The 16,036-nt window shown below is 45.6% G+C and overlaps 1 protein-coding gene across 1 annotated transcript; it reads left to right on the forward strand.

Moving 5' to 3' along the window:
- Positions 1-910: 910 nt before the first annotated feature.
- LOC103647177 (SAC3 family protein B) lies at positions 911-2,780 on the forward strand. The gene is made up of 4 exons (XM_023301749.1): positions 911-960; positions 1,053-1,167; positions 1,415-1,592; positions 1,692-2,780. Exons 1-4 carry the CDS (start codon positions 911-913, stop codon positions 1,904-1,906), a joined length of 558 nt encoding a protein of 185 aa, XP_023157517.1. The 3' UTR covers positions 1,907-2,780.
- The last annotated feature ends 13,256 nt before the right edge of the window (positions 2,781-16,036 follow it).

Genomic DNA, 16,036 nt, shown 5'->3' on the forward strand with positions numbered 1-16,036 from the left:
CTCAGATGATGTGTTTGCTCCATCTCTCGCTCCTCTTATCATCATCATCAACATCATGAAAGTGACAGTGATTGGACTTGGTTTCGTGAAAACTGAAGGTGTGGTTAACTCCATGGCTAGGCATGGAGACCGCAGGTATGTTTTGTAGTGATCATATATTTGTTGCTGCCATGCTTCTTGAATGCATTGCGGAGGAGGCTGTGGTTTTGCTATTATGCATATACTTTTGCTGTGCCCATTAGGATTGTGTAGCTGCCATATGTCGCCAATTGGATTGTGTAATAGCGGATACTTGACCTTTGTAGCTGGATTTTGCTAAACGTAGGTTTACTGATGGGATTTTTCCCCATTTGTTTCTTTCTCCTCTTAAAAAACGTGCCAAGGCAGTGCTCTGAAAAAAATACCATCTCTTTTTTTCTGCCAACTCTGATGAAGAACTGACAATTCCATGCTTTTGCCTCTTGACTCCAGAGAACTTCTCAAGGGCCCGCTGTATTATGCCTGTGCTATAACTCTGACAACAATAGTTTTCTGGAGGACATCTCCCATCTCAATCGCGGTGATCTGCAATTTGTGTGCCAGAGATGGTATTAACTTGCTTCTTTCTTCGATCGCAACTACAATCTGTTAGTAGCAGAAGAGGCTGCTCTCTAGCCACAATCTCTCTTTGTTTGTTCGCGTGAAACCTGAACCCACAACCCAGCACACTGTTTCCTTTTAGGTGTTGCTGACATAGCTGGGAGACTGTCGCTTGTGATGCCCCCTCTCCCCCACCCCCATACGCTCGCCCCCACCCCCATGTCTGGTTATTGGAGCTGGATTGCCTATTAGCTCCCCTTTGTCCTATCATGAGGATTATGAGGATCATAGTATTAGTAACGGCACAAATGATGATTGGTTACCAATTGTTATGCCCGCAAAGAAACTAATTTCTGATGAAAACCTGAAATCAATACTGAGGTTCTTTTATACTTGTTCTATTCCTTTATGCTCCCATCAGTAGAACTTTGGTGGTAACTTATAAAAGCTTCATTCCTATTGTGGTGTTTCAGGAAATGGAGGCAGCATGCTGCTGACAAGCGATTACTTAGGGAGCAGAAGATTGCTCTTGCTGTTGCAGCATTGTGTTCTCTATCACTTGGCCCACCAGTTCATAAAAGTACAACGGTAAGACATGTCATAGTTTTTTTTCCCAGTATCAGTAAATTGAGGTATCACTTTTCTTCTCTCGCTGCATTATAAATATCACTTTCTGCAAGATAAAAATTAAATTGGATGGACTTGTGTACCTATATTATTAATTGATAAATCATCGAACTTTGGTGAAATTTCTGTGTGAACTGATGTTTTAGTGATTTTTTATAGTGTTGTTAAAAAGTGATAATGATTAAGACTTGTGTACTATACTATGAAGGTGTCTAAGCTAGCAGTTGAAGAACTAGATATTGGCCACGCCTTTAAAGAAAGACAAGCAAGAAAGCAAAGGTCCTGGTCACGGCTAAATGTTTCGGAGTTGTCTGGTCCCATTCTAAATGAAAATAACCCTGATGCTAGATGCCTCTGCTGGATGTTGCTTGTACTTGTTCCACCGGGTATGGAATCCCAGACCAACAGTTTTGTCTCAAAATGGTTACTTAGAAAGCTCATGGGTTATGGAATCGGATATATTGGATTGGTTGTTTCTTCAGCAGGCCTATCAATTTGGACAGAGTGGATCAGTTTTCCAAATGCATGTTGTTTGTCTGTTGTTAGGGCCAGCGATCAGCAAGTTATTGATAATGATATTGCTAACAGTACAAGCTGTATAGTATTTGTAGTGTCTGAAAGCATTTCATGGGAAATGCAGAAGGAACGGTTTAACAGTCTTTTAGCCTACATACCAGATGAATCCAATCTTCCCTTCTGATTTTCAGTGGCGATACATATAACGAAGGATATGAGTATGCGTCAAAGTACATCATCAACAGGCTTGGCCTCAATGGTCTTAACAGAGGAAAGATCGGTTCGTCTTTGGTTATTTTTCTTATTGAAAACTACATAGAAGACCATGCCAATGGTTTCTTTGATGATAACAAACTGCGTGAGGGCCTGAAGTGGCTGGTAAGTAGTTTGCCAGTGCAGCCTGATGTCACTCTTGTGAAGACCCATGAATTGCTTCTGGAATACTTGAATCCATAACTTGAGCTGCTTAACACCCATGTTGCACCTGGAGTTGGTCCTGGCGATTGCATTTCAGTATTCAACAATGCTGTCAATCAACTTGCAGAAGAGATTTTGGCTGCAACAAACGCAAACTGTAGCCAATGGCCAGCTCCCGAGATTGATCTTCTGGAGAGAACAAGCAATGAGAGGATATATGCAGAAATGTTCTTGCCTAGCATTGGATGGTCTTCGCCATCAAGGATCTAGCCACTGCTTGCAACCATTAATAGCTGCAAGATTCCAGAGTTCAGTTACGATCTATCTTGGCTAAACCATGGTTCTCACATGGGCAAGCAGATCCAGGATCAGAAGAAGTTACTTGAGGAGTGCTTGCCGAGATACTTGACCGAATCAGCCCGGCTGTTAGATGAAAGCCAGGTGGTCACCGAAGTGAATGTTATGGTGCAGAATTGTGTTGGCCTTGAACTCCGGGATTCATCTTACTATCTCGCTCCCAGATGGGTGGCGATCTTCCGTCGTATTTACAACTGGAGGCTAGCAAAGCTCTCTACCGGAAAGTTCTCAGAAGCTTATGTTCTGACTCAGCACCTGTATTAGGCTCCTGCAGCAGCTGGCTCAAACGGTACCACACAAGGGCTTACTGCTAACACCGCCAGCAGCGATGCTGTGGATCACATCATGATGCCTGCCGTTTCAACCGACATCACACTAGACGAAATCATCGAGATCAGTTGTGACCTCGATGTTGTTGATGCGCAGCCAGTAACTCTGCCACCACGACTGCCTGTGCATGTTCATGAAGAACCTCAGGCACTTGCTGACAACAACGGCGTGCATGGAGTTGATGAAATGTACATACAAGAAGAGTAGAGTTGGGGGAGGTGATGCCCATCGACACAGACGACAAGCTTTCCCGGCTAAGAGTAGAGTTGGGGGAGGTGATGCCCATCGAGACGGACGACAAGCTTTCCCGGTTACTGGAGCAATGCACCAAGCTGCAGGACAGGATCGATGAGACACTTTCCATATACTTTTGAGCCCCGTAGTAAGGCTGGAAGGGTTTTGTTACACCATCCTTCCACATTTGTTGTAACTTGTAAAACTAGATTTTGTGGAAGTGAAAACTAACACTGCCAAGTTAAAGTGTTCTTGTTTGGCAGGAATGAAATATAGAAGCGTCGTTTTTCTTCTCGAATCATGTCAGTAAAGTACCTAAAGCACGATTTGGGTCAGAGCAGCCCGATGCGAGCATAACTAGCGACCAGCATGGTAGGCCACGAGCAAGATCTAAACACGATCTGTCAGAATGACCCACGACATTTAAATGACAAAAATAAACTAAAATGGGCGCAAATATGGGTTTAGCTCCAAACATACATTGACACCCACTACACTCCATTCCACGGACATTGTCAACCAACCAGCTCATGGCTAGATCCCACACAGGATCAGAAACCTTGCATCGTCGGCAGCAGCAGGTGCTCTACCAAAACAAGAGCAGCAACACATTCTTATCTATGGCACCGAATAGAGTAACTAGCTAGAGAAATTATATTCCATTATCTATCTAAAATGGTACGTATTTATTTGCTATTATAAATTAGCTGTTGTTGGTCTCATCCCATGCAGATGCCTTGTGACCGAAGTTTGTCTCGTTTGGGTGGATGCATGTTACAATAAGTTTTTTTCTCTGTACACAACTCGTGTCCACTTTTTTAATTTTCTTAGACAGCTTGTTTGAGGATCCTCTCTTCCTTGCTTTTTTATATTATTCTAGATTTATTTGGATTGTCATGCTTGTTCGATTAAGAGCTGATTGAAAAGGATCGAAGGGGATTGAATCCCTTGCTAGATCCCCTTCGCCCCATGCAATCGAACAAAGCTTTATTCGTTTTTAGCTTGTGTTATGAGGACTCTCATAATTATATCGTATAATTCTATTCTTAATAAAACCAGTAGTTGACCAAGGGGAGGCAAAGTGGATCATGCCCCACTCAATTTTTAAAACCTATTATATCTAATGTTCATTTATATAGAAAAAACTAAAATTTTGTGTGGGCTAAGACAGCCCGTCCTAGGCCTCCTCGTCTAGATCAGCTCAATTCTCCCCCTTCTCATCCACCAGCGCTTCGTAGTGTCGCCGCACCTCCTCTGTCCGCGTCGGGCAGGATCACGATCACGAGATCTGCTCGGATGATAGAAAGGAGGGGCAGAGGGTTTGCTACCTGGATTAATCGAGCTTGGGTGTGGGCTTCTTCTCGACGCCGAGGACAACGGTGTTCGTGCCGCAGACGGTCTCAAGAGCGTACTCCACCTAGAAGATGTGGCTGCCATTGGCTACGGGGCTGCCATGCCTCCAGTGGCGCTACCCGACAAGGAGGCTGGGTATTTGGGGGATTATCGGCGAAGCATCATGGCTCCCGACGAAGCAGGGGCTGTGACTAGCGCGCTAGACGTTGCTAGGGGGCCGCCTGATACTGGCGGTGGCTGCTGCCTGGGGGCAGCGGCAAAGCTCATGATCGTCGAGACCTTTGATACCAGATTGGTAGGAGCCATGTTCCCTATCCCGACGATATGTTTCCGTTGCAACGCACGGGCATCCACCTAGTTATCAACTATAAACCACTCTAGACGCCACCCCTTAATGCTATCTTTGAGGGGAATCTCAAGATACTCAGTCTTCCGCCCACGGCGCATCTCCAAACTGGCACCTCCGACCAACTGATGTTGTCCCCCGGCCATCCCAGGGCGACAATGGTACAGATACTTCCATAAACCGAAATGCGGCAGCACACCGAGATAGGCTTCGCATATGTGAACGAAAATGGAGATTTGCAGAATAGAATTAGGGTTCAAATGGGTCAAGTTGATGTGATAGAAATCAAGGAGGCCGCGGAAAAAAGGAGAGATAGGAAGGCCGAGACCGCGGAGAAGAAAAGGAGCGTAAACTACAGACTCGTGGGTATCCTCTGTTGGGACAGTAGTCCCGTGGCAGATCCGCCAAGAACAGAGTTCCCGCGGAGGAAGAACCCCGATGGAGACGAGGCGGAGAAGCTCAGCTTCGGAAATAACAGACATATGGTTACCTGCGAAGGGTAACTGACTGTTGGGGTCGATTGCGGGGATCACCGCAGCAGACGAGTTCGCAGTTTTCCTCTTGGACGCCATCTTGCTTCTCACTGGCGAACAGAGTAGGAGGCGAGTGGCAGAGAAGATTCAGATGCGGAAATGCAAGAACTAGGGCACGGAAAGCAAAGGTGGCTAAAAGCGCAACTCTTATGGGATATTCTTGAGCCAGATACCGCTTCAAAAAGTGCCCAGTCATCACCCGGCGGTTATTTCCGAAACCTCAGCATGCCACGTGGACATCTGGCAGTTATTTCCGAAAAAGCCGACGTGCCACTTCATCACTCGGTTATTATCCTCAAAATAACTCGCGCGGCCGGCTATTACTCAGTGTTGCCTCTAAAACGCTGACCTCGTATTCAATCGCTCGGCATTACTTCTAAAATGCCGACGCCGACCTTCTATCACTCGGCGTTGCCTCTAAAACGCTGAACTCGTATTCTATCGCTCGGCATTACTTCTAAAATGCTGACACCGACCTTCAATCACTCGGCGCTGCCTCTAAAACGCTGAACTCGTATTTAATCGCTCGGCATTACTTCTAAAACGTCGACGCCGACCTTCAATCACTCAGTGTTGCCTCTAAAACGCTGACCTCGTATTCAATCGCTCGACATTATTTCTAAAATGCCAACGCCGACCTTCAATCACTCGGCGTGGCCTCTAACACGCCGACCTCGTGTTCAATCGCTCGACGTTACTTCTAAAACGCCGACGCCGACTTTCAATCACTCGGCGTTGCCTCCAAAACGCTGAACTCGTCTTCTATCACTCGGCATTACTTCTAAAATGCCGGCGCCGACCTTCAGTCACTCGGCGTGGCCTCTAAAACGCCGATTGCGTGTTCGATTGCTCGGTGTTACTTCTAAAACGCTGATGTCAACCTTCAATCGCTCGGCGTTGCTTCTAAAACGCCGATACCAACTACAATATTACTCGGCAGCTACTTCTGGAAGCGTCAACGTGATGCGCAAGTTATTCATCTACTATATCAAAAGAATCAGTTCAACAATCAGAGAAAGCGAGTCATCGAGAAGGGGCCAACGACAGTTCTTCATTAAGGGGAAGTTAATAAGTTTACAAACCAACTCTTCGCGAGTTGGTGCTTCCCCACTTCTACTCTACATTACTACTACTACTAACCTACACAATACTACTCTACATTACTACTACATTATTATAACTACACTATACTAATATCTAAAGACCAGTGGCGTTTAGCCACTGGCCTTGTTGCTGCTGCCCTTGCCACCGCCGCCCCTGGTGCTGCCCTTGCTGCTGCCGCCTCTGGTGCTGCCCGTACTGCTGCCGCCTCTGGTGCTGCCCTCGCCGCCGCTGCCCCCGCCGCCGTTGCTGCCGTCACCGTCGCCGTCACCACCGTCGTCGTCGTCGCCGTCGTCGTCGTCGTCATCTTCGTCCTCGCCGCCGTCCGAGTCCTCCTCGTCCGAGGAGAACTCAGACTCATCCGAGCCCTCGAGCCCGGAGCGCTCGACGGCCCGGATGTACGTCCAGACCTCCGCGGCAATCCCCTGGGAGTCGTCTGAATCATCAGACGACGCCGGGGGAGAGACGGGAGCCGGAGATCCCTCGGACTCGGAGGAGAACTCCTCCTCCGAGTATTCCGAGTCACCGAAATCCTCCGACGGAGGAGTCGGCTCGCGCTTGCGCTTGTTACCCTTGCCCATGGTGGAAGCAGACAGAGGGGAGGAGAAGGACGCAGTAAAGAACAGCGAAGAGATGTGAAAAAACCAGAAGAGCAAGGGCGTTATTTATAGAAAGGAAAGGCAACCGCTCACCTCCAACCGCGGTCACTGAACAGTCGCAAAGCATTCAATAAGCGCTCCCACCCATCTGAAGACACGTCAGACGGCTGACGCCGTTTCATGCAACACTACACCCATTGGGACTCCAGTCAACAACGCAAAGGATATGATTACACTAGCCGTCCCATCAGATTACTACTCAGAAGCAGCCGACTAAAACACTCAGCGTACCAAGTCGTCCCTTGCCCACACCCATTGGGGGGGACGCCTAGGAATTATCAGTATATTTTTCAAAACGGTCACATCCGTGCAGGGCACGCAGTAAATACCTCAAGACAAAAATGAGATATCAGTAAGGATCAGAGGAAAGCCAAATATAGCCAGCAAAGTACAAGATATGGCCGACAGAAGCGATGTGAGGACTAGACAGAGAACGTCCATCAAACGTCCAATCAAGTCGCAGAAGCAAATAAATTGCATTACCTAGCAAGATATGGATGGATTGCAAACTCGGCTGCTAAAGACAAAATATATGCTGACCTCTGCAGCAAAATTTTGATGACATAATGCTGACCTCCAAAGCATAATGCGAATAGCTTCATGCCAATTTTTACAAGCAAAAGGAAGACCTTCGAATGGATTATCCTTAAAAAATCCATTTGAAGGTCGGGGGCTACACCCATTGGGTGCACCTCCGGTGCACCCCATGGATTATCATTCTAAACCGATATAGTGCCGACTTCTAAGGCGTGGGACAAGATTGAAAAGACCAATCCTCAACCAAGATACAGGAGCGCACATGGAGATAATTTCTGGGGAAGACCTTCGAGTAGATTATCTTCTAAAATCTACTCAAAGGTCGGGGGCTACACCCATTGGGTGCACCTCCGGTGCACCCAACGAAGTTCAGAATCCTACAAATCAAAATGCCGACCTCTAAGGCACAAGCGCAGAACTAAACTTCGGTCGAACGAGTGATCGGAGCAAGAGAAAACAACAGGAAGTCATTTTTTGGACCTTGGATCTTTGGGTTGATTACCTCTAAATCGACCCAAAGATCGGGGGCTTGTGGGGGATAGATATCCCCCGGGTCCACTAAAGAAATAAAAGACCTCCCGAAAGGCCCAAAGGCCCAATAAATCGTAAGGTCGTTCTTTCGTGGGCCTGGGGAAAGACAATCAACAAAGCAGAGAAGACGTAAGACCGGATTGAAGCAAACCCGGACGGCCCACAACGTCGAACAAGTAAATCCCAACAGAGACCCGACTTTCCCGCGCTGAAGCCCCCATGCAATGGAGCCATGCGAGGATAAGTCGGCAAGGGTTACGTAGGGATAAACTCAAGAGGTTCACTATCTTTCGGCTACTTGTTGTTATCATATCCACGTGTACTGCCCCACGGTCGAGTATATAAGGCCTAGGGGGCACCCCTTCAGATCGATCGACCTATTCCTACTTAGCCACCCACATAAACTCTCTGCGCCTTCAATCCAGAGAGCCCTCTTGTAACTACACTCGTATACTCACCAGGACGTAGGGTGTTACGCATCTCTAAGCGGCCCGAACCTGCAAATCTTGTCCACTGTCCCGCGTGCGATCGGCACGAACCATTTTGCTACAGTCGTTGATACCGTCCTACTCCTAAAAACACCTTGAGGGGCAACCCCGGGTGTGCGGTCGGACCCAAAACACCGACAGACGCTCCCCAAAAATCTAATTGTCGATCCCTCGTGCAAGGTCTCGAACGGCAAGGGCTCCGGAGGCACCTGCCCTCTCGCTTTTCTGTGCGCGTAGAGTCACGAGATGGAAATACCCTCACTCGGCGGCTGGACTGTGATTCTGAAAGTGGTTTTTCGCGTGTACCGAGTGACAGGGGTGCTCCTCTATTTAACCTCTCGCAGAGGGAAGCTGAAGGAGAAAGGTCGCCGAGTCACGCCAAGAGTCGGTCAGCACTCGCCGAGTTATGCCATGAGTCAGCCAGCACTCGCCGAGTCATGCCATGAGTCGGTCAGCTGAAGGAGAAGGGTCACTCGGCTGGCTGACGAAGAGACAGGCAACTGAAAGGTTAACGCGGTTAGTGAGTGCTAAAAATTAACACAACCACACCACGCCCGCTCGCCTGCCTGCCTGCCTGCCTGCCTCGCCTCGCCTCGCCTCGCCACGCCACGCCACGCCCGGCCCGGCCGGCGGCGGCGGCGGCGCGCGCGCGTGTGGCACGCCCTTGTCCATTTCTTGACTTCTCAAGTTAAGTGGAATAAATCCCACCATATAAGTCAAGCCAACAGACCCTTGGACTTCCAATGTAGTACTATTGGTATTCTCCACCATTACACACCTTAGAGTTTATTCAATAAATGGGCCAAGCCCATAAAAGATCCAACAATCCCCACCAAACTCTAGGGTTTGTAATGATGAAGTATCAGAATCACAATCCTTTGATATACCAGTGTTTCGATGGAGACTGTTAAGTTGAACATCCATCTAGAATAAGAGTTTCACTCATTCACAACTGAACAATGGACTATGCCTTGAATTGACAGTTTTGTGCGAAATAAGATTCACTCAAATCCTTTGCTGATACTAGGCTGCAGAAGGGTATTCCCGCTGATTAGAAGCATATATGTCACACTTCAGTGCCTTTCATGAGTATTTAGGGATTACCCAAGTCCCATAGACTGTGACCAGCAGTCTGACTCATATAGGTGTATTCCTCGAAAGATGTTCTGTAGGACAACATCTCACCTTTATAAGACTCTTGGAATACATTAAGGTAAAAACCATCCTGCCTTACAGATAGGAAAGATGTGCATCAGAAATGAGTTAAGGAAGGGATCTTTCCTCACAATCTACTCCTAGCTTGTTTCTCCACTCTACTTCACGGGATCTCCGATCACATAGAGCAGGTTACCACTAGAGTAGATCTCACATGGGTCTCATACCCATTTCCCTCTATGCACTTTCTATCACATTGCGTGACAGACCCTTAGTGAATTGATCTGCCAGATTATTCGATGTGTGGACATAATCCACAGTTATAACTCCGGAGTTTTTCAACTTTCTGATAGATTTCAATCTCCTCTTAACATGCCTTGTAGACTTCATGTTATTCCTAGAACTGTTAACCTTTGTAATCACCGTTTGGTTGTCACAGTTCATGGAAATAGCCGGTATCGGTTTTTCAACTACCGGTAAGTCCAATAGGAAATCACGAAGCCACTCGGCCTCAGCCCCAGCAGTGTCTAATGCTGCGAGTTTTGCTTCCATTGTAGACTTCGTTAAGATAGTCTGCTTGCAAGACTTCCAGGAAACAGCGCCACCTCCAAACAGAAACACATATCCGCTTGTGGCATAGAGCTCATCAGCATCAGAAATCCAGTTGGCATCACAATAGCCTTCCAGCACTTTTGGGTTTCCGGTATAATGAATACTGTATGTCATAGTACCTTTCAAATACCGCAACACTCTCTCAAGAGCACGCAGTGATCATCTCCTGGTTTCGACACAAACCGACTTAGCTTACTCACAGCATAAGAGATGTCTGGCCTTGTTGCACTTGCAAGAAACATGAGCGAGCCAATGATCTAGGAGTATGTCAATTGATCCCTTGCTATTCTCCGATTCTTTCTTAATAGCACACTGGGGTCATAAGGTGTTGGAGCAGGATCACAGTCACTAAAACCAAAGCGACTCAATACCTTTTCCACATAATGAGATTGTAACAAAGTTACCCCACCATCAGCTTCTCTAATAAGCTTGATGTTTAGAATGACATCAGCTTCTCCCAAATGTTTCATTTCGAAATTACTCGATAGAAGATTTTTAACTTCGTCAATCACATTGAGATTTGATCCAAAGATCAAGATGTCATCAACATAAAGGCACAGCATAACAGACTCACCCCCACCATACCGATAGTATACACACGTGTCAGATTCATTTACAACAAAGCCAGCTGCTGTAAGAGTATTATCAAACTTTTCATGCCATTGCTTAGGTGCTTGTTTTAGGCCATACAATGATTTTATCAACCTGCAGACCTTGTTCTCTTGACCATCCGCAATGAACCCTTCTGGCTGATCCATATAGATCTCCTCATCCAACTCTCCATTTAGGAAAGCTGTCTTAACATCCATCTGATGAATGATAAGACCATAAGAGGCTGCCACGGCTATTAATGTGCGAATTGTAGTCAATCGAGCCACTGGTGAGTAGGTGTCAAAGAAATCTTCACCCTCCTTTTGGGTATATCCTTTGGCCACAAGCCTTGCCTTGTACCTCTCAATTGTACCTCTCAATTGTACCATCAGGCCTAAGCTTTTTCTTGAAGATCCATTTGCAACCTATAGGTTGACAACCATAAGGACGGTCAACGACCTCCCAAGTTCCATTAGACATAATAGATTCCATCTCACTCCTTACTGCTTCCTTCCATAAGTCAGCATCAGGAGAGGAATATGCCTCACTAATGGTAGTTGGTGTGTCTTCCACAAGGTACACTATAAAGTCATTACCAAAGGATTTTGCAACCCTCTGTCTCTTGCTCTTTCGAGTGACCATAGTGTCATCCTCCTCAGGGATGTGCACGTGAGAATCCTCAGCATGATCTATAGGAATCGACAGTTCGTGTTCATGGGGAGTTATAGTCTCATGACTTGTATCATTAGGTGTATTCTTCATGGGAAACTCATTCTCAAAAAATGTTGCGTCTCTTGATTCCATGATAGTATCAACATACATATCAGGCACATCAGATTTTATAATTAAGAACCTATACCCAGTGCTGTGAAAAGAGTACCTAAGGAATATACAGTCAACAGTTTTAGGCCCAAGTTTACGCTTTTTGTTGATTGGCACATTCACTTTAGCCAAGCAACCCCAAGTGCATAAATACGTGAGATTTACTCTTCTCTTTTCCCATTCCTCAAATGGAGTGATCTCTTTGTTCTTTGTTGGAACTCTATTCAGGACATGACATGCTGTCAAAATCGCCTCACCCCACCATGCCTTGGATAATCCCGCTGTACTCAACATGGCATTCACCAAATCTGTTAGAGTGCGGTTTTTCCTTTCAGCAATCCCATTGGATTGTGGTGAGAATGGCGGTGTCCTCTCATGAATAATACCATGTTCCACGCAGAACTCATCGAACACATTAGAGAAATATTCTCCACCTCTGTCGGACCTTAAACGTTTTATTTTCCTCTCAAGTTGGTTCTCAACTTCAGCTTTATAGGCCTTAAAATAATTGAACGCTTCATCTTTTGTTTTTAAGAGATACACATAGCAAAATCTAGTGGAGTCATCTATAAAAGTGAGAAAGTATCTTTTACCACCTTTGGTCAAAATTCCATTCATCTCGCACAGATCAGAATGAACAAGTTCTAGAGGTGCCAAACTCCTCGCCTCAGCAGCCTTGTGAGGCTTGCGGGGTTGTTTTGATTCAACACACACATGGTACTTAGACTTTTTGACCAAGTTAAATTTAGGAATTAAATTTATATTTGCTAACCGCATAAGACAGCCAAAACTTGCATGACAAAAACGTGAATGCCATAAATCTGACTCATCAGAAAAATGAACAGAATTCACCAGTTTATTACACACATCATGCAGTGATAAGCGGAACAAGCCTCCGCAGTCATATCCTTTACCAACAAAAGTACCATGTTTCGACACAACACATTTATTAGACTCAAGAACAACTTTATATCCATCTCGACATAGCATCGAAACACTAACGAGATTCTTCTTGATAGAGGGCACATGCTGCACGCTCTTCAATGGCACCGTCTTTCCCGAAGTAAACTTCAGAATGACCGTACCAACACCAAGAACATGAGCACGCGACCCATTTCCCATCAACAAGGCGCCAGACCTCCCGACCTGGTAGGAATTGAACATAGAGGCATCAGCACACACATGAATGTTTGCACCACTGTCCATCCACCACTCAGGTGAATTACAGACTGAAAGAACAAATGGTAAAGAATTACCATACCCAGATGTTCCACCTTCAGTTTTAGTGGTTACAACATTAGCTGATTTCTTGTCTTGAGTGAACTTGCGATCAGGGCACTCTCTTGCCCAATGTTGATCACTGCCACAGACAAAGCATCCTCCCTTTCCCTTGTTATTGTTGTTCTTCTTTTTAAACTGTGCTGGTTGAACAGGTTTATTCGTTTTCTCTGGTTTGTTCTGGTTTTTCTTCTTGTTAAACTTGCGGAAGTTTCTCTTCTGCACCACATTAGCAGTAGAGGTCTCAACACCTTTTCCACTGTCCTTTGTTCTAGCCCTTTCCTCAACATCAAGAGTACCAATGAGCTCTTCCACATTGAACTCTTGTCTCTTATGTTTGAGAGAGGTAGCAAAGTCCTTCCAAGAAGGTGGTAACTTGGCGATTATACCGCCAGCCACAAACTTGTCAGGCAAAGGACAAGGAAAAAGTTTGAGTTCCTTAGCTAGTGCCTGAAACTCATGAGCCTGTTCCACTACAGATCGGTTCTCAACCATCTTGTAGTCATACAGCTGCTCCATGAGATACAGCTCGCTACCAGCGTCAGTTACTCCAAACTTTCCAACAAGTGCATCCCACATCTCTTTCCCTGTGGGAAGGATGATATAGCTTTTCTGGAATTTAGTATCCAGTGCGCTAATCACTGCTCCTCGAAAGAGGTTGTCATCAGCCTTAAACTTAGCCTCATCCTCAGGAGGTAAGTTAGTAGGCTTGCCCTCAGCGGCATAATAACATGACATTGCAGTTAGCCACAACTCCATCTTAGCTTTCCATCTCAAGAAGTTTTTACCATCAAAAGGATCAGGCTTTAGTACAGCAGCAAAACCTCTGATAGAAAAATGCCTAACATTAGGTTTTTGGATTGTTAGGAATATAGGCATTTTCCATATCATTTTAATTCCATAAATTAACATTATGATGATGACATATAAAATATGTTTAATCATAGAAATCACTATCTCAAATATATCCATAACAATATGGATCATGAGAACATAAAGCATATGAATCATATAAATATAATAAGCATATAAACATGGAACATGTATTATTATGAAACAACTGAAAATAAACAGATAACAACATAAACAGCATGACTGTAAAAATAAGACAAACAGATTTATCATATTACTAGTATGATCAGGCATCAGACATGTCATGATATTATACGACAAAACAGATTGGAAAAATTTATGGCTATAAATAAAACAGCAGGTATGAACATATATAATTTGCAGATTGAAAAACAGTAAGGAGATGAATTGATCATACCCTCCCATGCGCTCCGAGGATCTAGATCCTTGTCTAACTTCACTTGTCATGTCACCAGGAAGAAGACGTTTTGGGCAGTCGCGTAGACGCTCCCCAAAAACCTAATTGCCGATCCCTCGTGCAAGGTCTCGAACGGCAAGGGCTCCGGAGGCACCTGCCCTCTCGCTTTTCTGTGCGCGCAGAGTCACGAGATGGAAATACCCTCACTCGGCGGCTGGACTGTGATTTTGAAAGTGGTTTTTCGCGTGTACCGAGTGACAGGGGTGCTCCTCTATTTAACCTCTCGCAGAGGGAAGCTGAAGGAGAAAGGTCGCCGAGTCACGCCAAGAGTCGGTCAGCACTCGCCGAGTTATGCCATGAGTCGGCCAGCACTCACCGAGTCATGCCATGAGTCGGTCAGCTGAAGGAGAAGGGTCACTCGGCTGGCTGACGAAGGGACAGGCAACTGAAAGGTTAACGCGGTTAGTGAGTGCTAAAAATTAACACAACCACGCCCGCTCGCCTACCTGCCTCGCCTCGCCACGCCACGCCCGGCCCGGCCGCCGGCGGCGGCGCGCGTGGCACGCCCTTGTCCATTTCTTGACTTCTCAAGTTAAGTGGAATAAATCCCGCCATATAAGTCAAGCCAACAGACCCTTGGACTTCCAATGTGGTACTATTGGTATTCTCCACCATTACACACCTTAGAGTTTATTCAATAAATGGGCCAAGCCCATAAAAGATCCAACAGTTTCTCGGTAGATTTCTCGTTACCACTCACATACGAGACACATTTCTCACTTCAGTTTTTGATGTGTCCCGGTACCAAATTAAAAAAATACAAAAGTCATTTTTTTGTCAAAACGAAATTTCACTACAGTAAAAACGAAAAGGTAATCCCTGGTCCCTATCGGCAAGGGCCCTCCTTCCTTTGAATTCTAGTTCTGCCAGAGGCGTTTGCGCTCAATGGTCGCTGTTCAAACAAGTTATATATATTTTTTTAAGTAAAGGTACTGTAGGAAGGTCCTACAGTAATATTATTAAATCAAAAGAACTGAGTTTAGAGAGAAAGAGGAAAATTACAAAGAAATGGAAGGGAGAGGGAACAAAGGGGGAAGAGTTACAACCCTAAATTGAGCAACCAAGATGCAATATCTTATTTAAGAATATGCTTGACTCGATGGCATAATAAGACAATTTCACTCCTAAACATAGCCTTACACTCAGAAACCGAAGGGGGAATTTCGTTGAAGATCCAATTGTTTCTGCACCTCCAGATGCACCACGTCATGATGATAATAGCTTCTAACCTCCAAGGAACTTGCAAGCGTCTTCTAATTCTCATTAGGGTATGCAGAAGATCCGTAGAACACGGTGGGAGGAAGCCCAAAAGTAACCAACATCTCCTAGCAAAGTTGCATCTGAAGAAAAGATGAATAGACGTTTCTTCAATCTGGAGAATACAATTGTCGCAGGTGAAGGAGACTAAAGGCATTGAGCGTCGTCTGAGAAGGGAGCGGGTATTCAATCTATTTTTGAGCAATAACCAGAAGAATACTTTGTGCTTAGGTTGACATTTAGATTTCCATAACCAAACGAAGAGAGGGAGCGTTTGACGGGTGCCAATCAAGTGAGCATAGACCTTCTGAGAAGAAAACCGATTGGAAGAGGTACTGCATCGCCAAATATCATTGTGATCAAGCAACTGTAGATTACCAAGG

Source organism: Zea mays, chromosome 2 (assembly GCF_902167145.1).
Source record: "Zea mays cultivar B73 chromosome 2, Zm-B73-REFERENCE-NAM-5.0, whole genome shotgun sequence".
NCBI lineage: Eukaryota > Viridiplantae > Streptophyta > Magnoliopsida > Poales > Poaceae > Zea > Zea mays.